General features: G+C 31.3%; 1 protein-coding gene across 1 annotated transcript in view; it reads right to left on the bottom strand.

Moving 5' to 3' along the window:
* Positions 1-22,811, bottom strand: part of LOC148301976 (transmembrane protein 135-like) — a 32,188-nt gene extending 9,377 nt beyond the window's left edge. The window contains exons 1-4 of the mRNA XM_088272373.1: positions 22,155-22,811; positions 3,248-3,378; positions 1,427-1,553; positions 40-191 (exon numbers count right to left, since the gene is read on the bottom strand). Coding sequence (XP_088128499.1) covers positions 40-191; positions 1,427-1,553; positions 3,248-3,378; positions 22,155-22,313 — 569 coding nt within the window. The 5' untranslated portion in view covers positions 22,314-22,811. The remainder of the gene's footprint in view (positions 1-39; positions 192-1,426; positions 1,554-3,247; positions 3,379-22,154) is intronic.
* Positions 22,812-27,957: the final 5,146 nt, after the last annotated feature.

The following is a 27,957-nucleotide window of genomic DNA, read 5'->3' as shown; positions in this document are numbered from 1 at the left end:
ATGTGTAAGATTTAGTTTGATGTGGATGAGGATATTTACCAAAGGAGTGACATCCTGTGTCCCTTCTCCAGTTCCTGCCTCATCAGATAAAAAAGGAACGAACTGCCAATCATGAAGAGTAGAGTCTCTCTGACCACTGTTCTCTTCAGTAGTCCTTTGTATTCCAGTGTCCTCACCCAATACTCAAAAACCTGAAAAATTCCATTAAAAAACCACATATAAAACAATTTTCAATAGCTGTTTTCTTTAAAAAAAAAACACAATATTTTAGGGTATTATTTTTTTGACATCTCATCAAAGATGAAGAAGAATATAGAAGTGTAGGCATTTACGGGGCTGACGACCGTCATAGGCTGGTTTAACATTGACAACCACAAATTTCTTCTTCATCTTTGATGAGATGTAAAAAAAATAATATGAAAATAACTCCTGTAATTGGATATAATCCAGATTTTGTGAACTTGGAAGTACTTGGACACACTCAATATGTTGTAAAATTTTATCTCATATTTCAAAAATTATTTTCATAAATTCTTTTAATTTTATTGTTGTAACACATTGTTGTCGGGTGGTTTTTTCATCAACCCCGACTTTAATTAGTATACTAATTAGGGTATATTAACTAGGGTCGTTTAATCACAAGTAACCACAAACCCTATTCCGATCTGTACAATGTTTTTTGGAATCTCTGGCGCTCTACCAAAAGAAATCAAATATAATGATTAAAGGCGTCTCCAGCATTCTAACAACAGTACATAAAAGACGCTTTTAATCGTTACCCACAAACAGTGTCGGGTTATGGTCCCGTGGTTAGTGTCGCGAGCTCTTGAGTCAGTTTCTCGGTTCAAATCCACTCTACTACAATTTGATACCTATTTCTAATAATGAGCCGCTTAATAATAATGAAAGGCTCACAGAAATATTATGAAATTGAAGTATTTTTGCAAATAATAAAAACACAAATATTTCTCTTTCTTAAAAAAAATATATCTGTATCTGTACCCGACGGATTCTCCAGTTCTTTGGACATGTTGCGCGTGGCAATGAGGATAGCCTGGAGGGAAAGAGAGGGAGAGGAAGATCCCCACACGATGGACCGATCAAATTAAGGCAGCAGCAGGCACCTCAGTAGTTGGAGCGCTACGTGCAGCGCAGTCAAGGGATAACTGGAGAAGAGTCATTGCTTCTGCAAGGGTCACAACCCTCAGCAATGAGGAATAAGACGGAGAAGAAGAAAAAAAAAAGTGTTGATATTTTTACGAAAATTATTACACCTTAATGAATTAATGAGACATTTTCAAATTAAAAATATCTTTTACTAGTAACGCTGTGCCTTAACAAAAAAAAGACTAAACTCTTGTGCTTGGAGTTCGACTTAATCACACAAAATATTTATTTATTCTATTTAATTAGATGAATTGCTCACCAAGTTGACAAATGTATCAACCACTAGATATCTCCTGTGGGGCGGTTCGCAGAAGATCCCTGCTCCACCGAGGAAAGAAGGCAGGAACACGGTGGAGTAGTAATGGAATTTGCTGAATACAAACTTCCTGAAACAAATCATATGTAATTTTAATTTCATAGATTTAACAATAAATATGGGAGTCGAACGCTGCAATATATCGTGCCTAACATTTTTAATTTGTTGCCGACGGATGTTAGAGGTCAAAATAAAATATGGAACAAAGGCAAAATGGGATCAAGAGTTAATTTTATGAAAATTGTAAAATGTTAATATTCTTAATTTTTCTCTTTTTTTTGTGTGTATATTAGGTTAAAATGATTAAAAACAATGAAAAATATATTCAAAAAGAACTCCACCGACAAGACACTCAAGGTGCTTGGTGGGTTTCTGTAATTAAAAAAAAAAAAATGTTTGAAATTGTGATTTAAATAAATGTATACAATTTATGTTAATTTAAAAAAAAATTTACATCCCAACAAAGATGAAGAAGAATATGGAAGCCTGGGTTTACGGGGCTGGGTTTGCGGTTACTTGTGATTAGTACACGACTCTCATTAATATACTAGCTAGAGCTGGGGTAAAATAGCGTGACAACAATGTGTTAAGATAAAATATCTATTGTTTTTGTATCAAGATAGATGGAAGTTTGAGCGTCCCAGGGCTTAGGACCTGGCATTTGGCTGGCACTTATGAAACAATCACCCTTCTGATCATTATTGAATATGCATTAATTTTTGAAACTTGTATAAATGCAATGCTGGCCGATTCTTTTCACCCGCCAGTTCTTATTTTATAAATTTGGAAGTATGGCTAAATGTGGTGCCATCAGTTGAGAAATTTGCATGTTTATACTTACATATATGTTCATTTCAACATATCGCTCACTCCTTTCAACAACGTCAAATATCAAAAATAGGAAATTTTCAGTTATGTATGTTACTATATCCCAGCAAAAGTGCCATATTTTTAACATAATATTTACCCGCTACAGGGCAGAAAGTTTTGTTTTTGCATTTTGAAGAAAATATATTGTTTAATTATTTTTTTAAATATACTTAATATTTTTCAAATGTAGAAAACACATTTGAGGTTTTACCTAAAAAGATCGGTTGCACAGTAAAAAGTTCAATAAGTGGCTTGATATTTATTTTTAATACATTGTGTTATATTTTTAAACTTTAAAAACATTCTCCTGAAAAATCAAGTTTTTTGATTTATGACGTTCTTGAAAGGAGTGAGCGATATGTGGATTCATTCCAAATTAGTTCACATATATTTTTAGGCGGAGCCCGAAATAACATTTTAATTTAGTGTATAAAGTGATCACTTAAGCCAGCCAAATGTCAGGTCAGAACCCCTGAGATGCTCAAGGTCTAGGAAGAATAAAAATTATTTATGGAATTTATTTTTTATTTTATTTTTTATTTTATTTTATTTTATTTGGGATTTTTACAGCCAAAACAATATATTATACAACATTAATTAACCAAACTATGGCCAATTAAAAAAATCCTCCGATAATGCTATTCTTATGTTGGTTGGGGTAAGTGTGTGTGTGTGTGTGTGTGTGTTTGTGTGTGTGTGTGTGTGTAGTACCTATTCCATATCAACATAAATCATCCAATTAACAGTTGGCTTGTTGAACAAACGGCAACGATCAATCATTCACCTAATTTCCTGCTTATGTCATTTTTTATGGAACTACCTTATTACCTTAATAAACAGTTAAATTTACATTTTTTATGGAACTACCTTATTACCTTAATAAACAGGAATTACCTTAATAAACAGTTAAAAGTGACAAATGAAGTTCCAACTAAGAATCCGAAGGCTCCAGACCACATATAGGAGTGTCCTTGGCGAATCAGATAGTCTTTGTTGATTTTTTTTCCCTTTAAAATTATTTGTACCTGCGAACAAAAAATTAAATTGATTAATAAGATTGTACCTTCTAGAGCACTAATCACTTCTATGACAATCTTTAGGACATAGGTGGCCAACCTTTTCAGCAGCCGGGCCAAATTTTAGAAACGATATTTCCTACCGGGCCGTAGAGCAAAATTTCTTTAATTATTCAAAGCAAACATTAAATATATTGTTTTTTCAAAGACGATATAAAAAATGATAACCAAACATATTTATTAGATTAGAGTTAGGCAATAATCAAACATTTAAAAAAATTAGAAACAGGAATTTTGAGATATCGCTCACTCCTTTCAAGAACGTCATAAATCAAAAATCGTCAATTTTTAGTTGTGCATGTTTTTGGAATGCCCAGAAAATGTACTATATCCCAGCAAAAGAGGCATATTTTTAACTTAATATTTACCCGCTACAGGTCAGAAAATGTTGTTTTTAATAGATTTATATTATCCACTGATACTTCGATACTTATTTGACCAGCGACCGGGTTTCGTCATTACAGATATTACCAGTCTGATGATGTCTGTAATGACGAAACCCGGTCGCTGGTCAAAGAAAAATAAAGTGGAAAAGCTAAAAATATTGGTTTTAATCTAATGTTGTTTTTGTATTTTGAAGAAAAAGTATTGTTTAATTATTTTTTTTAAATATACTAAATATTTTTCAAATAGAGACAAAACCTTCAGGTTTTACCTAAAAAGATATGTTGCACAGTAAAAAATTCAATAAGTGGCTTGTTATTTATTTTTAATACATTGTGTTATATTTTAAAACTTTAAAAACGTTCTCCTGAAAAATCAAGCTTTTTGATTTATGAAGTTATTGAAAGGAGTGAGCGATATCAGTTTTCTTTTTTGGACACAGAATTTTAACGACACTCTCCAAACATTCCTTAACTATTACACAATCTGAATATTGGTTCGATTTTTTTGCCATTATCATGGCTATTGCGTAACTAGCTTTTACAAAGTATTTTGACTGTTGAATCACACTAGTCAGTCAGGTATAGCAGCATCAATGAGTGTTTAAAAGTCTGTCGCAAAATGTTGTGATTGTGTATTAAAACGAATATACCAAAGAAGAAATTGTCACGATAATGAGATACTTCCAAATATGGATATGATACGAACTACGCACGATGGAATGTTCTTTTGGTGGTTTTATGTACATTTAAAAAAAGTCTGATATGCTCCGCGGGCCGCGGGTTGGCCACCCTTGCTTTGGGACAAAATATAGGGTGTTTTTTTAGAGGTTTCGTTTTTAAACTGGCAACATGGTTTCTACAGACTGTCGATTAGACAGTTGACAGTTGATTTGTAGTCAGTACGTTTTGCCATTTCACCATGAATACATTGAATGACCATTATGCGCGTCGTAGGTTAGGTGAATGTGCTGAAAACAATATTCAGCTTGATCCTCTTTATCGGCGCAAAATTTTGTTATCCGATTAGGCACATTTTTGGTTAAATGGCTATGTCAATAAGCAGAATTGCCGAATTTGGAGTGGAGAAAACCCAGAAGCCTTTGTCGAGACGCTCTGACATCCATTTAAAGTCACTATTTGGTGTGCTTTATGAGCAGGTGGAATCATTAGTCCATATTTTATAAAGACGATGCCGGCCAAAATATTACGGTCAAAGGAGAGCGCTACAGAATCATGATTACTGACTTATTCATACCTCAGTTGAATGGCGTTTATGTTACAGAGCTATGGTTTCAACAAGATGGCGCAACATGCCACACGGCGGTTGCTGTTGTTTTGTAAAGAAAAGAGTTATTGAAAGGTATGAATGAAGCTTAAAAAATTATAAAATATTTTTTTAAAGTATATTCTAAAATAAAGTCAATATACAACACATATACTAAAAAAATGTACGCAGAAACACGTGTGGCCTCTAGCGTAGCCGGTCGCGTCTTAAATTTGAACGTTAGAGCCTTAAGGCGTAATAATCGATAGCCCGCAACTTAGTTTTCTTTAAACTCAAGTAACATTTAATTTAATTGATTTTTTCGATTAAAACGACATTTTTGTATTGAAAAAATAAGTTTTTCTTTAAAATAAATGTATGGTTTTGTAAAGAAAAGATTTATTAAAAGATTAAAAAATACATAAAAATATATTTTCAATACATTTCATCAAAAAAAGAAACTCCAATATTATATTCTAAAAAAATAAATATTGTGCGCAGAAACACGTGTGGTTCCTCACGCAGCCGGTCGCGTACCGAATTATATACTTGAGAGTACACCCTTGACATTACCACTGTTCAAAATGTTTTTTTCTTCAAACGCTAGTAATTAACATCAATTTTCCAAACAATGTAGGTACCTATACAAGCAATACATTGTAAGATAAACACGTGTGGAAAAGAAAATTCAACAGTCACGATTATAGAATTAGAACTCTAAAAGTAATTGCAAGATGACCCAGAAAAAAACAAACAGCTGACCAGACTTCGAACACCGATCACATCACTGGATTGTAGTTGTCAATCATGGGTAGAATGGTGAACGTTATACGCGTATCAAGTCATCACTCAAACCAGCCTATGATACCCCAGTAAATACCCAGACTTTCATATTCTTCTTCGTCTATGTTGAGATGTAAATATAAATAACTCCCAAGTGGACACAATCGAAATATTGTCAATATCGATTTATTTTCAACATTTTGAGTGTGTCCAAATACTTGTTCACAAATCTGGATTATCTCCAATTACAGGAGTTATTTTTTATATTGTTTTTTGACATCTCATCAAAGATGAAGAAGAATATGGAAGTCTGGGCATCTTACCAATATATGTCTCTAGTGAAGTTCTAGTGATCAAGAACAATGTTTCAAAATCGGTTCATATATATAGAACTTCCAAGAATTTGAATAGTGTGGTTGTCAATAATGGGTGGAATTGGTGAATGTTACACGTGTGTAAAGTGATCACTTAAACCAGCCTATGACGGTCGTCAGCCCCGTAAATGCCCAGACTTCCATAATCTTCTTCATCTTTGATGAGACAAAACAAAACGCGCTAACGACAACACCGTTCAGGTTGACATTCACGCTGCGTGATCACCATAACCAACCTTTGGAAACGGTAGTCGCACTTTGTTACCAAGCCTCAGAGACCACACCCTACTGAATGTCACTGGACTTCCAACCCAGACGCAAAGGTTATCACGAAACACAATTTATTAAATAATTATTTAGCAAAAAGGTTGCATATAAAATCATTTTATTTATCGCTCACTTCTTTCAAGAACGTCATAAATCAAAAATCGTCGATTTTCAGTTGTGCATGTTTTCGGAATGCCCAGAAAATGTACCATATCCAGGCAAAGCGGCATATTTTTAACTTAATATTTACCCGCTACAGGGCAGAAAGTGTTGTTTTTGCATTTTGAAGAAAAGTTATTGATTTTTTTTTAATAAACCATATATTTTTCAAATGGAGAAAAAAACAATCAGGTTTTACATAAAAAGATCCGTTGCACAGTAAAAAGTTCAATAAGTGGCTTCATATTTATTTTTAATACATGGTATTATATCTGAAAACATTTAAGAAAATTACGCAAAAAGAAAAAAAAAAAAAAAAAAAAAAATATATATATATATATATATATATATATATATATATATATATATATGTGTATATATATATATATATATATATATATATTATATATATATATATATATATATATATATATATATATATATATATATATATATATATATATATATATATATATATATATACACATTACATATGTATGTGTGTATGTATGGTCGCTAGTTACACGGTAAAAGGTTATATCTGATTAATACAATGTTACAAAAATTAAAGGTTTGAATCAAATAGAAACTAAGTGTTTTTCGATTGAATTTTATTCATTATTAATTTTCGAACCCGAGTTGCTGTGGCTCAGTCTGATTAAATGGAAAAGAAAGAGAAGAGAGTACACTTCTCTAATATGTATATTTGTTTATACAATGCTTATTGGTATACAATATTTTAGCAGCGCCAAGTCATTAACAATATTTAATTTTACGTGTGTTGCTTTTACAACTTTTTATCAATTATAAACAAATTATTATCAGAAAATACTTTTTTTATCACTAAGTATGCATATATTTTTAGAAAGATATACAAATTTTAAACAAAAAAAATTCTTTCTCAAATACTTTCCTTTTTATCAAAATACACCAAAACTTATGAAAACGTACAATTTTTTTATCAAAAAATAAGATTTGTTCAAAATATGTATATATATATATAACGTGGTAATACTTTTCTTTATAAATTGGGTGTAAATAATATGTAAAGTGGGTGTATAATAATAAAATAAACAATGTGTTGCTTTGTAATTAAAGAAACGACAATAAAAGTTTATTCTTAATTTATCTTTACAATAATTTTTATATCTATCTGATTCTGACAATTAATAATATTATATTTTTTCTATCGGATCTCTTTTGTTTAATTCTGTGCGACGCATGCGACATCTGGTGGTAGAACTGTTTTATGTAGGTACTATTTGTAAGTACTTAATAAAATGTATAGGTAGGTACCTAGGTATTTTATTACATATATATATATATATATATATATATATATATATATATATATATATATATATATATATATATATATATATATATATATATATATATATATATATATATATATATATATATATATATATATATATATATATATATATATATATATATATATATATATATATATATATATATATATATATATATATATATATATATATATATATATATATATATATATATATATATATATATATATATATATATATATATATATATATATATATATATATATATATATATATATATATATATATATATATATATATATATATATATATATATATATATATATATATATATATATATATATATATATATATATATATATATATATATATATATATATATATATATATATATATATATATATATATATATATATATATATATATATATATATATATATATATATATATATATATATATATATATATATATATATATATATATATATATATATATATATATATATATATATATATATATATATATATATATATATATATATATATATATATATATATATATATATATATATATATATGTTTATGAAGATATCTTTTAATCGAATTGTATATCGTTTAAATTTCTTTTAAAAAAACTTCCTTTATAACAAAATAAGTATCTTTTTATCAAAACATATAATTTATAAAAAATAAAAAATACAACTTTTTGGAATATATGATCGTTAGATGTAAAATATACACACATATAATTTCTTGTCACATGACTATCGATGTGTACGAGTAAATGCTTTATTTTATGTATATAAAAAGCATTTAATAAAAAACATTCTAATAAAAAGTTTTTTTAATGAATTTCAAAGTTAGGTAATGTGGACTTAGCACATCTTAGAAATAGAAGAAATATAATTTCTTGTTACATGACTATCGATGTGTACGAGTAAATCCTTTTTTTATGTAAATGAAAAGCATTTAATAAAAAACATTTAAATTAAAAGTTTTTTTAATGAATTTCAAAGTTGGGTAATGTGGACTTAGCACATCTTAGAAATAGCAGCGTAAATAATATCATTAATTTTCAAGCGTGCATGACGCTTCATCCTTCAAACATGAATATATTATATATTATACACATTCAGTTCATTATATTCAAAGCATACACATTTAAAAGCAACATGAAATATGTTTTATAAATTACTTATTATAGACGTTAACCGTATTATAAAAATAATGTATGGTATTATGGAACAGGTTCTATTACGTAGTTCATCCTGTTTTTTTTTAAAGGAAGCCAAGACTGATCAAAAAACCTCTGCACTGCAGCTAATCAATACAACTCCAGTATAGGGTGGCACAAAACTACATGATATTAAATTAAATGCTAGTAAAATAAAATAATTTGTCCGCCTCCGTAGTGTAACGGTCAGCACGCTCGGCTACCGTTCTGGAGGTCCCGGGTTCGATTCCCAGGGGGGTAAAATAAATATAAGTGATTTTTTTCACTCTAATATTTATTCAATATCACCCCGGACTGGTACCTGAAGCGGAGGGCTGATCACCTTTCCTTCATGTGTTAACGGTGAAGATAACACTGCGTTTATATGATGCAGTGCCCTATGCACCATTGGGATGCGGATAAGGGTTTGAATGAATGAAAAATAAAATAAATTTAAATTTCAAAGCAATCGGTGAATAACTGTAGGAGATTTTAGATTTTGAACTAACGAATATCTTTATTCCAAACCTCTAGGAGATATCCTCTATGAAGCAAAAACTATGCATATGTAATATACTTTTTTTTCAATTTATTCAATAAAAAAATAATATATACATAACAAACAATATTCAAGGCATATATATTAAAAGTAAAAGTAAGCAAGAAGACTTAAAGGTGTAGAAGAATCCCGCTTCGGAAAACTCTTTCGGACACATGGAACAGATCAATATCCAATGTGATATTGTTCAACATAGCGGTAGCTCTTCCTACAGGCATAACCATCGGCAGGTTGGTCCTGTGTATAGGAATGTGAAACAATCTATGCCGACGCTGTCTTAGGTAACTGTCGGGAACATACAGACCAATGCTCCGGATAATTTCAGGATTATCGATCATACCGCGCAACAATCGATAAAAATGCGTAATTAAATACACGTTCCTTCTAGTCTCTAAACTATTGTAGCCAAGCATACCCTGGAGAAACTGGGTCGGGTAGGTACTTAACTATTTAATTATGGATTTACTCACAAAATGTTCAAAGGTTTTTAAAAAAACGCATGAGTACTATTTAAGGCCCAATATAATAATAACCATATCCGCTCCCTAGGTGGAGCATATGGAGTCCACAAACTGTCTCCAGGCTTTTCTGTCAGCTGCCAGCTCCCTTGCATCCTCCCAAGTCAGATCCGCGTCGCGAAGTTCTGACGAGAACTGCCGACGAATTGTCAGCAATGGTCGTCCTGGGCGGCGCGAACCTGATGCCTTGTGATCTTCCCCCTCTTGATCCCCACCTTGTCGCGGTGAGGGGGCTTGCGTGCCTCAGTGATTCACCAGGCTATGGCGGTAGTCTAACTACCAGAAGGGTCTCCCATGCCAAGCAGGTTGGTGAAGAGAGGCCAGACAAAGCGGGAAACAAGGTTGAGCCGACCTGTTGAGGGGCCCTCGGACCTCAGGCCTCGGGAGCGCTGGGCCAATCACTCTGCCTCCCTAAACCCTTTGATTACGATAAGTCCACGAAAAGGCCCAATATACGATAAATAAACCTAAATATATTCCTAAAAAAAAATGTGCGGGGAAACACGTCTGGCCCCTAGCGCGCCGGTCGCGTTCTGAATTCAAACGTTTGAGATTTCAACGTTAATAATACATGCACGTGTAGTAATTATTTCTATTACATAATCCATCATTCCAATTTTAAACGACATAAAAATAAATACTTAAAAAATGAATATCTTGATAGTGATAATTATATAACTTTGATTATTTACTTTCGATAACTATTGGAAAATTGGATAAATGATAACATTTTACCAGGTAGCCGAATGGCGCAATGAAGCGGCCAGTCGCAAAGGTCGCAGGTTCGATCATTTTAATTAGAATTCATTGATCCGGTGAGCTGATTGACAGAGAAACCCAATTTTTTGTGATGCAATCGAATCATGGTGCAGTTAGGAATTTAAAATTAAATTTTCCAGCTTAGATGTTTGGTTTAGAGTGTACTCTCAAATATATAAAGTTAGTACACGACCGGCTGCGCGAAAAAACCGGACAATGAAAAGGATTTTTTTTGCAAAAAAAGTCTTCAGATTTTTTTTCCATACTTACGTATGTACATGTGAGAATAAATCTCTGTATTAAAAACTAACTAACTAACCATCACGCCACTTCCGCAGGGGTAGGCAGAGAGAATAGAACGCCACACCACTCTGTCTTTGCAAACATTATTCGCCTCTTCCACGTTCATGCATCTCCTCATACATACCCGCCGATTATTACGACTCCTAACCTGACCACTTTCAAGTATTTGGCATAACTGATCGTGCCATGTTTTTCTCGGTCTTCCTCTGCTTCTTTTCCCAATTACATTCGCCTCGTAAATTTGTTTTACCGTTCTTTCCTCACTCATTCGTTCTACATGTCCAAACCATCTCAACACACCTTTTTTAATTTTATTGATAATGCTTATCTCAGTTTTGCATTCCTTTCTTGTTTCACTATTCGAACATATATCACACATCATACAATCTCTGTATTAAAACGTTTTAATATTACGTAATGCGTGTTGTGTCGGTTCATTAATGTTTTTTTGATTTTTCCTTGAAGTTATTATTATTGATGACCACATTAAAATCCGAAGGCGGATCACTAACAATTTTTTTTCTTAATATATTTATAAAAAAATATTTTTCACATTTTTCCTCCATGTTTCATGGAACTTAATCACCTTAATTTCGCAATATATTGTGTTATATCGCTCACTCCTTTCAAGAACGTCATAAATCAAAAAACTTGATTTTCCAGGAGATCGTTTTTAAAGTTTGAGAATAAAATGAAATGTATTAAAAATGAATATCAAGCCACTTATTGATCTTTTTACTGTGCAACAGATCTTTTATGGTAAAACCTGAAGGTTTTTTTTCCATTTGAAAAATATTTAGTTCATTTAAAAAAAAAAAAAACAATACCTTTTCTTCAAAATGCAAAAACAACCGTTTCTGCCCTGTTGCGGGTAAATATTTAGTTAAAATTCCGCTTTTGCTGGGATATAGTACATTTTCTGGGCATTCTGAAAACATGCACAACTGAAAATTGACGATTTTTTTTTATTTATGACGTTCTTGAAAGGAGTGAGCGATATATGTATGCAACACTTTGAGCGTGTCCTAATCATTGTTCGTAAATCTGGGTATATATTAAGAAAATGTAAATAAATAATAATCAAAAGCCCGCAACATTTTCGGAAAAATATTTCATTTATCTCCATACTACTAGTTTTGTTACCTCTCAGAGCCAGTGTTGTTTAAAAAAAAAAGTTAAATAACTTCTAAATTACAAGAAAAATATTTGTTTTTTTAAAAAGTTCAAATATTATCAGTACACACTTTGAAGTGTCAAATATTTTTTATATCCATAGGTAGGAATAAATTTGGATGAGAAAGGGTTAAGCCCAGGTAACATATTATATAACGTGATTGCATATTTTAAAATATTATTTTTTGACATCTCATCAAAGATTAAGAAGAATATGGAAGTCTGGGCATTTACGGGGCTGATGACCGTCATAGGCTGGTTTAAGATGGCTCTAATACCACCTGGCACCAATAGATGTCTCTAGTGAAGTTCTAGTGATTCAAGAACAATATTTCAAAATTGGTTCATATATATATATAAAACTTCCAAGAATTCGAGTGGTGTGGTCGTCAATAATGGGTAGAATTGTTGAATGATACACGTGTGTAAAGTGATCACTTAAACCAGCCTATGACGGTCGTCAGCTCCGTAAATGCCCAGACTTCCATGTTCTTCTTCATCTTTGATGAGATGTCAAAAAATAATATGAAAAAAACATTATTTTATCATTCGTTTTTCAACACCAGATAAAATTGTAAGATAATGAAAATTAAAAATAATTTAAAATAATCGTGCTAATTGATTAATATTCATATTATCTTGACAATTGAACAAAAAGGATTATAGGTCAAACTACAAACGGAATACACATACTTATTCATATATTTTTATTACCTACATATATAAATACTACTATGTATACACCAGTAGCGTACAGTCACGCTGTTCCTGTTCAAAAAGAGACTAAGCTCTTGTGCTTGGAGAGGGACTTACACTCATTGTTTGTTTATTTATTTAAACTTCATGTACAGAAAAGAAATAAGTATACTGGCGGGCTTATTGCTAAAATGGCAAAATCTTCCAACCAACCAAAAACAGACTTGTGATATTGGTCAAAACGTTTGATACCATATCGCTCATCCTTTCAAGAACGTCATAAATCAAAAAACTAGATTTTTTAGGAGAACGTTTTTAAAGTTTAAAAATATAACACAATGTATTAAAAATAAATATCAAGCCACTTATTGAACTTTTTACTTTGCAACAGATCTTTCTAGGTAAAACCTGAAGGTATTTTCTCCATTCGAAAAATATTTAGTATATTTAAAAAAATAATTAAACAATACCTTTTCTTCAAAATGCAAAAACAACATTTTCTGCCCTGTAGCGGGTAAATATTAAGTTAAAAATATGCCTCTTTTTCTGGGTTATAGTACATTTTCTGGGGATTCCGAAAACATGCACAAATGAAAATTGACGATTTTTGATTTATGACGTTCTTGGAAGGAGTGAGCGATATCTGTTTGCAATCAGAGGGTAGATAGTGCTTGAACATTAAAAAAAATACAAATTACTGCTGTATTATTTAAACAACTACTTTATATTTTAATAAATATTTATGAGAATTGCAAATTTATGATTATAGGAAAGGCAAAGGAAAAAGGGAGTTAAGAGAAGGAGGTAGAGGGAAAAACTAAGGGATGAGGCTTGATGGACAGTTAGGATTGTTCTGATAGACAGTAATATTTTTTAAATGTATTAATAGTTACATCAAAAGATTTTTCGAGTCTACTAAGTCGTATTTTTATTGTTAAAAAAAAACACATAATAATTAATATAGTGACAATTGTTTCGCATAGTTATGGCATTTTCAAAAGAATGTCTATACGAAACGAAAATGCAATACCTAGGCGAAACAATTGTCACAATATAATTTTTAAGTGTAATAAAATAAAACTTAATAATAATTAATAATAAAACCCTTATCTGCACCCCAATGGTGCATAGGGCACTGCTTCATATAAACGCAATGTTAAATTGATCGTTTACACATGAAGGAAAGGTGATCAGCCCTCCGCTTCAGGTACCATTCCAGGGTAATATTAATAAATATTACAGTGAAAAATCACTAATATTCATTTGACCCCCCTGGGAATCGAACCCGGGACCTCCAGAACGGTAGCCGAGCGTGCTGACCATTACACTACGGAGGCGGACAAATAATAGCACAAATAAAACTTAGTAGATTTAAAAAAATTGTGTTTGATTTAACAATAAAAACATAAATTAAAATGGAGTTCTACAAATTAAACGCAAAATTAATAAAAAAAATAGATATTAATATTGTTTATGTTTATGAATGATGTCATATATATTTTTTGTATTATTTATTCTGTGTGTATGTTTTTATATGTTCTTCTCCGTCTTAATCCTCATTGCTGAGGGTTGTGACCCTTGCAGAAGCAAGAAGTTTTTATATGTACTTATATATAAAATATCCCTTTACACGTACATTCTTTACTGCGTGATTTTACGCGACTAAGCGTAAGCGTAAAAAAAACAATTGCTACTACTTCATTCAATAAACAAGAAGAAAAAAAGACATGATTTTTAAAAAATAACTTTTTATTTGGGTTTGTGTAAAGGTAGCCAATATGAAAAAATATGCTACAAAAGAGATAATAATATTTATGTAATAAGTATGTATTGTTTTTTTAACATCTCATCAAAGATGAAGAAGAATATGGAAGTCTGGGCATTTACGGGGCTGACGACCGTCATAGGCTGGTTTAAGTGATAATATGAAAATAACTCCAGTAATTGGAGATAATCCAGATGTTGTGAACAAGTATTTGGACACACTCAAAATGTTGTAAGTATGTATTGTACTTACTGCGTTTACCAATGATATTATTTATTATTTATATTAAGTATTTATTAACGGAATAATGTGTTTATCTTATCTCGCTTAATTTTTATGTAAGTCATGTTTACGTTTGATATTTTGTGACCTTTAATTTATTAATTTTTATCGTATAAATATATTTAAATACAAAAGAAATTAAAACGGAAAACAGAACGAGGACGACCGAAAAAGACTTGGCACGATCAGATCAATCAGAACCTAAAATCTTGCGGTGTCAAAAGTCTGCGTAATCGGAGGCATGTATGACTAGATGTATGGATGTGAAGGAGGCGAGGAGTGTATGTCAGGACAGAAGAGTGTGGCGTTCCATCCTCTCTGCCTACCCCTGCGGGGAAACGGCGTGATGGTGGTAGCAGTAGTAGTAGAAATTAAAACGAATTTCTATCACTAGAATAATCTAACTTTTAAAATTATAATCGAGTACTTCGCAGGTGTGTGATTGACTTGTTCATTGGCTAACATTTTATAAAGGTTATAAACTTATTTTAATTATACATGACATACAAATTATTTTATTATGAAAATGAAATAAAAATAGTATATACTTATCGCGTCGCTCACTTCTTTCAACAACGTCATATATCGAAAATCATTCATTTTCAGTTGTGCATGCTTTTGGGATGTCCAGAAAATGTACTATATCCCAGCAAAAGCAGCATATTTTTAACTTAATATTTACCCATTACAGGGCAGAAAGTGTTGTTTTTGCATTTTGAACAAAAGCTATTGTTTAATTATCTTTTTAAATAAACTAGATATTTTTCAAATGGAGAAAAAACCTTCAGGTTTTACCTAAAAAGATCTGTTGCACAGTAAAAAGTTCAATAAGTGGCTTGATATTTATTTTTAATACATTTTATTATATTTTTTAACTTTAAAAACGATCTCCTGAAAAATCAAGTTTTTTTTTTATATTTGACGTTGTTGAAAGGAGTGAGAGATATAACACAATATATTGCGAAATTAAGGTGATTAAGTTCCATGAAAAATGGAGGAAAAATGTGAAAAATATTTTTTTATAAATATATTAAGAAAAAAAATTGTTAGTGATCCGAAGGTTTAATGTAGTCATCAATAATAATAACTTTAAGGAAAAATCAAAAAAATATTAATGAACCGACACAACACGCATTACGTAATATTAAAACGTTTTAATACAGAGATTTATTCTCACATGTACGTAAGTATGGAAGACTTTTTTGCAAAAAAAAATCCTTTTTATTGCCCGGTTTTTTCGCGCAGCCGGTCGTGTACTAACTTTATATATTTGAGAGTGCACTCTTAACCAAACATCTGAGCTGGAAAATTTAATTTTAAATTTCTAACTGCACCATGATTCGATTGCATCACAAAAAATTGAGTTTCTCTGTCAATCAGCTCACCGGATCAATGAATTCTAATTAAAATGATCGAACCTGCGACCTTTGCGACTGGCCGCTTCATTGCGCCATTCGGCTACCTGGTAAAATGTTATCATTTATCCAATTTTCCAATAGTTATCGAAAGTAAATAATCAAAGTTATATAATTATCACTATCAAGATATTAATTTTTTGTGTAATGTGTGAATTTTTTTAATAAAAAAAAATTATAGGGGGGGCGTGGAGATGTTTGATTCGTTAAAGTGGGGCATGGTACAAATAAGGTTGGGAAACACTGTTGTATATGAAGGAGATGACATGATAATTAGTTAGTCGTAGGTAGGAACTATAAAAATCTGAAGAGACTACGATGTCCATTTTTTTATTGGTCATGCAACACTGATTTATTTATAGCCTCATAAGCCAATTAACCTTTGTACCTAAATTTGTTTATTGACCTTTACTTTCTTAATTGAATGTTCCGATTTAATTCACTATCATAATATCACTGTTTAAAGTTTGAATAGTAATTTATGAAAATGTGCTAATTTATGAAAATGTCGTTCTCCATCTGAAATGTCAATTTCGAATATCGCGAAAATCATGTTCCTAATTAAATAACTATCTAACAATCGCGCCGCTTCAACGCAGGGGTAGGCAGATAAATAGAACATAATATAAATAGAACGCCACCCCAATCTGTATTTGCAAATAATATTCGCCTCTTCCACATTCATGCATCTTCTTATACATACCCGCCGATTATTCCGAACCCAGACCTGACCACTTTCAAGTATTTGAAATACTTGATCATGCCAATTTTTCCTAGATCTTCCCCTGCTTCTATAACTAACCACATTCGCCTCATAAACTTGATTTACTTTTCTTTACTCATTCGATTCACATGCCTATCTCAATACACCTTTCTCAATTTATCTTATTTTTTTGCAGTGTTCCAATGTATGTATATAAATAAAAAAGTTAACTTTTAAACTTTTTTTTGCAAAAATGTTAGTAATGTGAGTATATAACCACTCACCGAGATTTTTGTCTACCGGCTTCGAGACGTACCCGTCTCTTCGTCAGGACCATCCATATCACTACACCAGCGTGCAAACAATACTACATGTCACTACCATAACCGGTAGACAAAAATCTCGGTGATTGGTTATACTCGTATTACTAACATTACTAACATTATGTAAAAAAAAAAAGTGTAACCACAAAGTAAATGGTAAATATGTATTAATATTTTAAATATTAATAACAAAAAAATGTCATTCGTTAAAAAGTCTTAAATCCCTTCCAGTTTATCAATTGCTTTGAAATTTTGCATCATTCCGCATCATTTTCAAACACCGTGTGTGAAGCTAAGTCTTAATTTTCATGTTGTATCCTTTGGATGTTTTATTTTTTTCATTGCTTCACATGAAAATTTAAATATTACAAATGTGTACTTTCAGTTTCCTTTCTTTTCTATTCTAATATAGCGAGCCACGGCATGAAGTGGCTGCGTACAGTTAGTCTACATGAAATCACACTTATATTTATATTATCTGCTGTAAATAAAACAATAACAAGTGTAAAAGATATGAAGTCAAGAAGTTAGGAAAGGTTCAGTTAAATTTGGACATTGATCCCTGATTTTGTATGGACAGCTAGTACATTTTTAGGTAGGTCTTTGGTTCATATTTTTTAGCCCATAGTATGTTTTAACACATTGTAGTCGGGCGCTTCGAACAATAGACCCTAGTCTAAATTTTCAAAGAAATCATATTTGACATTTGATCATCAAAATAAATCATAATCATAATTTTTAATTAAGTATTCCATATTTCACAATTTTAGAAGCATTGTAAACTCTAAAAAATAGTCTTCCCCTCCGAGGTATCATTCCCTATACAATGCTAATATATTCAAATAATAAAATACCAAACAGTAAACAAAACAGTGTGAGCGGTATGAAAAATAGTCCAATACATGAAATTACTCAAACTAAACTGGAGATTGAGATCGCATAAAAACTCTAGATTTCTGGCGATGCCTTTACAAGCGACACACTAGCCAATCCGGACAAGGCATCTCAAATAACGTCAACAGACTGTCGCCTAGCACCCAGGTAGCAGATTACCCTTCAACGCGTTTTATTTCACGCTGATAACAAACCCGTATATTGCCGTTTCCCGCCGATAACCGACAGTCGACAAAAAATGGCATTTGCCGTGTCCCGCAGTTGACCGACAGTCCGCAAAAAACGGCAAATGCCGTGTCCCGCCGACAACGTGTTAATATAAATATATAGGTTTCATAATAATATGAAATTATTTATTTAAAAAAAAAAACACAAAATTCCAAAACAAAAAAAAATCTTAATATATATATATATATATATATATATATATATATATATATATATATATATATATATATATATATATATATATATATATATATATATATATATATATATATCTATATATATATATATATATAAATATTGAATGTAAAAAATAATATAAAAGAAGAATAGCAATTACCTGTGAGATATTTGGACATGTTTAAAAACATGTTCAAAATACTGTATTTTCTGTATGCCAATCCTATATTTTTTGTTGCTGTTAAAATTTACAGATGTTTGCGATTATTGACTTCCATATTTCAAATTCGATATATCATAGTCGTACAGGAGAAAGTTACCAAGTGCTTTTTTTTTTATAAAAACGTGATCATTGACTATTTGATATCTTACTAGTTTAATATTGCCCTGAAAAAAATCCCAAATGATTTTAAACTTGGAAGTATAATATATTGACTTGTTGAAAATGACTAACTGCATTGATGTTTATTTTCTTGCCAAGCAAAGGTGACTTGAATGGCCCTGAACATTTTTGTTTTTGTTAGTTGGTCACTTTCTCCTGTACGACTACGATATATGTTTTATAATTTCTTCACCTATGTTGAAATGTTTGCGGTAAACGTTTAAAAGCGTCTTTTACATACTGTACGCTTGTGAAGCTTATAAGCATTCTATTTGCTTAATTTTGCTAGAGCGAGAAACGCCAAAAAACATTGTACAGATCGGAATTGGGTTTGTAATTACTTGTGATTAGTATAAGACCCTTATTAGTATACTAATTAAGGCTGAGATTGATGAAAAAAGCGCCTGACAACAATGTGTTAGTAAAAAAATTGATAGTACTGTAGAACTTTACTTGAACTTTGAAGAACTTGACCCCAGTACAAAAAATATATTAAGATCTGTATTTGGTCTACAATAATCAACGTATCGACATGATTCATTGTTTCCCTGACAGGTGACACTTATTGTCACGATACGTTCATTATTGTAGACCAAATACAGATTTAAATCTCTTTATTGTACTGGGCTCAAGTAACACATCAAAGTTCAAGTAGCCCCGTTCTACGGTACATCTTACATTTCATCTTGGTAACAAGATGATTGACATAAAATACAAGTTTCGAATGTGTTATTAGAGAACTGTTTAATTTAGTTGTGATTATTGAAGAGGTTAAAAATGATTACTGGACAGTAAAAAGGAAAGCAGGACATTCAAATCAAAATAGAATAACAGTTATACAATAGATGGAGTAGAGACAGACGCTGTTATTCATCTTCATGGACCGACTAACAAATCAATTGAAACAATCATCTCAGGATGGTCAATAGTTCAAAATGGTCGACAGCTGTGCAGTGTCAATTGAAAGACATAAAATTTAATTGATTGGTAGAAAATAAAAGTGAAAAAAATGCTTTGCATTTGGACGGGAATGATGAGTTTTCTGAGTTGTCAGCTGAACTACTGAATACAGTGAAATGCCAGAAGGGTAGCATGTGATTCTCAGAGGTAAGATAGAAGGAAGATGTGTCAGCAGAGTATTACAATAGTATTTTTTAAATTTCGTTTTGTATTTGTCCACCTTCGTAGTGTAATGGTCAGTACGCTCGGCTACCGTTCTGGGGGTCCCGGGTTCGATTCCCAGGGAGGGGGTCAAATCCGCACCCCGATGGTGCATAGGGCACTGCGTCATATAAATGCAGTGTTATCTTGATTGTTTTACACATGAAGAAAAGGTGATCAGCCCTCCACTTCAGGTACCAGTCCAGGGTAATATTGTATAAATATTAGAGTGAAAACATCACTTATATTTATTTGAGCCCCCTGTGAATCGAACCCAAGACCTCTAGTATGGTAGCCGAGCGTGCTGACCATTACACTATAGAAGCGGACAAAAAAATACATACTTATAATAAATACATTAAAAAATATATAAACCCTTATCTGCGCCTGATGGTGCATAGGGCACTGTATCATATAAACGCAGTGTTATCTTATTATTAACACATGAAGGAAAGGTGATCAGCCCTCCGCTTCAGTCCAGTATGATACTGAATAAATATTAGAGTGAAAAAATCACTTATATTTATTTGGTCCCCTCTGGAAATCTAACCAGGTGTGAGTATTACACTACGGAGGCGAACTTCTTGGCTTCCTATATACAAGGTAAATAAGTATACTATTGTATTTACAACAGTATTATTAATATATTATACTAGTAATTATATTATATACAGATATCATTATAATAGAAATACAGAGATATTATTAATATAATAATGTACAGAGTACATGTTTAACCCTGATGATTACAAGGTTCTTGTCGAAACCAGTTGGAGAAAAGTATCAAAATCAATGCATTTGACATTTTCTAATTTTTCATTTTGTATTTAACACATTTCAGATCTGTATTTTTACGCCTGCGGACCGCTGTTACATATAGTTAAGACCTTAACAAAGAGATTGGTATAAAATATTCATATAAAAACATCGGATAATTCCTTCTTTCCGAATTTTGAAATGAAGCCGTCGCAGAATGTAAAAATACCCTTCCCGTCCTTAAGCATCAATTGACGGAACGGGTAGAAATACCTTTCCCGTCCGAAGAGTGTTAATACACAATGAAAACTAATTTGTCATAATATTGTCTATTTTTCAAAATTTACTACGGAATAATTATTATTACTATTATAATCAGGGATTTTTTTTACCCATTTAACAGAAAATAATTTTTTCAATTTCCAAAATCGATTGGACAAAACAATGTTTACTCTTAAGTAATTATAATATATGTTTATATAATTCATCGAAACAATTGTCACAATATAATTTTTTATGTGTTTTTGTTAGTAAAATACAACTTAGTAGACTCAAAAAAATCTGTGTTTGATTTAAAATTAATACATAAATTGAAATGGTAAAATACGGTATTCTAATGAACTATTTTTTTTTTGTGAAAAAGGCTTGACTTGAAGCGAGTTCTGGGACCTTTTTGTATTTAAAAAAAATCCCTGACTATAACTAAATAATTTTTCTATGGTCTACATATTTTACCTGTGTATAGTTTTTGGTTTGCCGCGAAATTCTAAGAAGGAATTCTAGGTAGGTGAGATAAGGGCGCTGAGCACTGGTATATTGGATAGATTTAAAAATTAAGCAATGTTAAAATTATTTTTATAAATACATACCGCATATAATGCAGCGTAGAACTTGTAGCTTCCCTTTATGGAATGCAAAAGCATTGATATCGTCCCATTCCAGCAACCCTTGGTCCAAGGGTGAATGAGATCACAGCATTCCATCCCCTGTGTTGCTTGTTCAAACATCATTTTACTCGCTTCAACCATTTTGTCACTTTAAATATTTTGCCGCGGTAAGTAAAGAATAATCTAAATAATTTGATAACCACGCACAAGGCTAAAAGTCAACAACCATCACTCTGTTGTTACTCGTAACTCATGGACACTTCATATCGCAATTCAATTAAACTAAACGGTAACAATTACCTTTATCAATTAATTTTAATTATAATTTAAATATTACAAGAATTAGCCTAATCGATGTAACCAGCACACTATCACAATATAAGGCGCGAACTACTTATAAATCACAGCATTGCCTTTTGATGCAAAGGTAAGAGAAAGCACCTATTTTCGGTTTACAGCTATTAAACTAATCACTACTAAAATATATAATTATGTATACAAATCTATTTTTGTATACAGATTAAATAATTGTTATCACCATGACTCGCGCGATCACCACGAGCGAAGGATAACTTGTATTCTCTGTTGTTGGTTGTCTGTCAAACACTTGTCAAATAAATACGTTCATTTTTTAATATAATGTTGCCATGCTGAGAGTTACTAAAATACCCAATATAACTGACTGGCTAAGGCCCTAGACAACATGAGCTTTCCGCCGTCCGTTTCCCCTTTCGGAATTCTGAATGCATGAATCTTGTACAAAACTACGCACCAAGTACGTATCGTTTTTTTTTCAGACGTTTCCGCGTTTTGAATTATAAAAAATAAATAATCGTGAAATACATATTTATAAAATTTAAAAAATACTTCATAAATTTATGAGATGCAGTAAAACCTTGATACAACGGACATATGAGGGGAGGGGTGTCCGTTCAAGCTGAAAGGGCGTTATATTAAAAAGGTTAAAAAAAAACTGAAAGTTAGGATCTATCACATTGCATTTATATTATACTGATCAAAATAATACCATGTTGATCCAATACTGTGTTATTTGCATCATTGTGTGTGGAAAGAGATTTAAACAAAAATTGAAAGAAGCGTTTTTGATTCATTGTTCTTGAAATTGACAAAGCTATGTTTTTTTTTATCTGCTTTTATTCATATGTTGTAAAAAATCTCTACGATAAAATAAAAGAACACAATTATCTAGGGAAATCGGTATTGCATACAAATATCTCTTTTAGCATATAGCAGTGATATCCAAAACAAGTAAATTTGATAAATTTTACTGTTAGATCTGAATCTGCAGCGCAGAACTTTGTTTGCAAGTATTAACCTTTTAATTCAGTTCGATTTGATGTTGTGCCCTTTACACCATAGGGTGAAGGATGAAAATAATTTAATAATTTATTTTTTAGATTGGATTTAAATACATTAAAAACTGACATCTCGAATTACTTGGCAATACTAAAAATGAAACTCAGTGCTGCCAGAAGAAAATTACGATTCCTTATTAATATATTTTGATAGGGTTACCATATATACGTTCCGCTCAAAATTTGAAAAAGACCCTTTTATTGAAATTCATATTTATCGCTTTCCATCAAAACTATAAAAATATCTACCACAATTCGGCTGTCCAAACTTAAAACACATAGTAAGGGACATTTTTAAATAAGTTTTTTTTGGACTAAGTAGAATATTCTTTCATATAAAAACGAAATATGCTTCTTCTCAGACACCTAAAACATATACTGAAAATTCAATATTTAATATAAAAATTAAAGTTGTTGCAACCCTTATTGACAGTGATGGGATTCAAAATTTTCAAGAACCGGTTCGGCTTTTAGATACTACCCCTACCCCCTCACCCTATAAAAAAATAGGTTTTACATTAATTGATTTATTTGTTTTCTATTCTGCACATAAATAGAACATTCACATAACAACTGAGAATGCTCCGAATGCTGAAGCGTTTATCGTAAGCCATTCAGGATAAAGTGACCAATTGCATTTTTTACAAAAACGTGATCATTGACTATTTGATATCTTACTAGCTTTATATTGCCCAAAAAAAATCCCAAAGGATTTTAAAATATGAAGTATAATATATTGACTTGTTAAAAATGAATGATGTTAATTTTCTTGCCAAGCAGAAGTGATTTGAACTGCCATCCTGAACATTTTGCGTTTTGTCAGTTGGCCACTTTTTCCTGTATGACTACGATATTTTTCACAATATTCTTTTTACTAAGTGCAATAACTTAACTGAATTTTTCCATTTATTTTTTTTTCATATTTCCAATATTATTTTCTCTTTGTGAGGTTCAAATATTTTTGAAAAGTGGCGGACCAAGTAAACCAAGCATGCTCCGATACATGATCTCAATCGGAATATTGTGTGACAACAAAGGGTTAAGTACCGGTTTAGCGAACTCTAAAAAATTTAAGCACCGGTTCTAGCAAACCGGCTGAATGCCACCACTGCTTATTGATAATATGTAGTTGCAAAACTAGTAATCTGATGTGACTGAAGGAAATAAAGGATCAGGTAATTTTTCACTTTCTTATACCAAAAATAAATAGAAATATGTATTTTTACATGAATTTTATTGTAAAAGTAAAATAAATCTTTGTAAACAAAACATTCAAAACCATTTGCAATTAAAATCGAAAATTTGGTTAGTGGTAACTATAAATTAATAAGAAGTTTTATATCTTATGTATGTATGTATGCTGTATGCGGTATGCACCAAAACTAACAATTTTAACACTACTTGATAAATTTTATGTGAAAAAATAATCATTAAAAAAGTAAAGAAAAATTCTTACAGTTCACAATATCTTTTGTACAATGCAAAATAATTATGAGTTTTTTTTAAGTAAATTTAGAGGAAAGTGTAATCATTTTCATAAAATAAAACTAAAATATATATTTTTATGATGAGACAAATGGGTGTTTTAAACTTAAAAAAATAATATTAAAAAAAATCTGAGTCGAAAATAAATATACTTAAATTCATTAATTGTAAAATTTCATTTAATATAATATGAAGTTTCATTTTAAGATAGGAATTTAAAAAAAAAATGCAAATAACGAACAAAAAATGCTTCTTACTGTTGTCCTGGTGATTTCATTGAATATAAATTTTAACAGCAATTGGTACATCTAAGAGACAATCAAGCAGAATCATAAAACATATTATTTAAGCTTAATTTCTTTCGGTGGCTATCAAAAATCAAAACCTTATTTAGATGCTTGCGATTTTTAAAATAATTCATTTTGTTTGTATTTGGATGTACCGTAATGTGGGTATACATTGCACCAAAATACTGCATTTTTTCAAAAAATTGTCTATTCAGATCAGGTTTTTTACTTTTTCTGAGGTTTCAACTATTGCAATGTAATAACACATATACCTGTAACATGTCTGATACGTTTTTAAATTTTTATCTATTTTGCCTGTATTTTTTTTTTATATTTATATTTTGGTGCAAAGTATCCCGGGGTAAAGTACAACTTTGCACCATGATATTTTCTCTACACTTTTCGTACTAGAATCCAAATTTATGCAAAGTAAAGGCTATCCTACAAGTTTTGTTGCACCTTATGAAGGGTTTTGGCTCATAGTTCACTAAATGCAGATTATAATATTGTATAATTATGGAAAAATAAGACAGTTGATATAAATTTTTTAAAAAAAATATTGAAAAATCTAACAAAAATGTTTTTTTTTTCAATACTGAAGGTTTAAAATTATATAAAAATAAAAGGTGGATATTAAAACATATCGTACTATATAGATAATAGGAATTAAAATTAAATTAGGTCTAAATATGGTCAAGTTCCGGGACGGTAAAGAAACTTCTTTTGGATTGCATTTTCGGTTCTTTTATGTAACCCGCTACATCCTTCCAAGAATATAGAAGAAAGTCATCCTTCATCGGCCACTTCCACGATTTGAGACTCTCCTGCATGGATTTAACAGCTCTGTCTTGCTTTATTTCCAAAATCTGTCCCGGAAATTTTTCTCCTTCATAATGAAATACGACATATTTTCCCACCTTCTTTTTTACTGGTCCTAATGAAACGGAAGAACAAATACGATAACTGGTTTCAGTCATCGTTTTTGTTCTTCTCCCTCTTCTTCAAAGCTTCCGTGTGAACTATAATCAGTTAATGCTAGATATGCTGGAAGTTTCGATGTGGAAGGTGGGATTATTGATGTAGTTGGTTCAGGTAGCATTTGTGTCTCGTCAACGTTCATTTCGACATTTGGATCGTGAGCAATGCTCTTACCTGGTTCTATCGGTATCGTTTTCCTGCGTTTTAAGACTGAATTCTTTGGGTTGAATCTGTTTTCTTCCAAAAAACTGTTGAAAACTCTGGCGCACGTCATCGTCATACGCTTTTAATGGCAACCGATTAAGCAACTGACTAGTTTTAGCAACAGTCAAGGTTTTATGTCTTTGCATAAATGATCTTATCCATTCAGAGCCTGGTACGTTGTTCTTTAATATTCGTACTCTTCTGCCAAATCTATCCAAATAGGCTATTAGAATGTAGCGAATGTTAAAAACACTCACTGGGAAACCGTACTCACTCATGTCTACTATGCAGTTTACGAAGGATTGTTCTTCGCCCTTGTCACATATTGGAGGTTTTCCCACAGGTTTTTTGTGCTGACCTTTGAGCTTATAGTTAATCGTCCTTCTGGGGATTTTGAAAATTTCTTCGGCCTTTCATTGACTGATTGTACCATTTCGAATGGCCTCCAAACACTGCTCCACTCTCTTCGGTGTAAAATCGCAGTATCGTCTGGCATAAGGCCGCTGTTTGTGTGTTCTTGACATTTTTGAAAAAAATATACCATCAGGAATTAAGTAAGTACACAAAACCAATAGATATTTAGCAAACATGTCAAGTTGTTTAAACCGTTTTAAGACTTTTCATCAAATTAATTAACTATGGCCTTTTGTGGATACTTTGCACTTGGTGCAATGTTACCCCAAATGTGGTCAATACAAGTCAGTTCTTAAAAAAATATTATTTTTACATAAACTTGACAACGTAACTAAAAAATACAGCATTTGAGAAAAGCAGAGCCTATCTACCTACGATTTAGAAATCACTCACTTGTTGTAACTAGTTTCAGTATACTGATTCCACTGGATTTTTTCGGACACAATTTTCAGACAGAAAACTTTCTTTACGTTCGGACAGGTAAAACGCATTGAAGCAATAGCGACCGACTGTTACTTCTATAAACTAAAAAGTAGATTGATGTGCCATCTATCAGAAACAATAGAAAGTAGAATGAAAAACGACATGTATCAGAGATGACCAGCTCTACAATTTCTTTACAGAAGGTGGTGCAAAGTATCACCCATGGTGCAAAGTATACCCACTTTACGGTATCCGACTTTAGTTACAAAATAAAATACATATTTCATAGTATATTCACCTCAACGGTGTATTTTAAAATGAATGAGATCTTTCCTACTTAGTTACTACACAATATTTAACAAGGAATACTCTTAGAATCCATGTGCAATTGCATGTGGTTCTATGTTCGCGTAGTTAAATCGTAAAATAGGCGCATTTCGACCAAACCTCAAAATAATTTGAAATTTTATATTGCAATTCGATAATACCGCTGAACTGTTATGTTCTAAGTTCTTGATTTAACAAATATCCCATTGAACGGGTGAAGGAGAAGGAAAGAAAGAGTATTAGAGTGGCAATTGATTTTAAATTTTGCTAGCAGATCCCGCTAGGTTTTGA

Source organism: Brachycentrus maculatus, unplaced genomic scaffold (genome assembly GCF_059751285.1).
Source record: "Brachycentrus maculatus isolate JH-2025_06_01 unplaced genomic scaffold, ASM5975128v1 h1tg000495l, whole genome shotgun sequence".
Taxonomy (NCBI): Eukaryota; Metazoa; Arthropoda; class Insecta; order Trichoptera; family Brachycentridae; genus Brachycentrus; species Brachycentrus maculatus.
The sequence above is the reverse complement of the archived record's forward strand: the minus strand, read 5'-3'. Positions and strand labels throughout refer to the sequence as shown.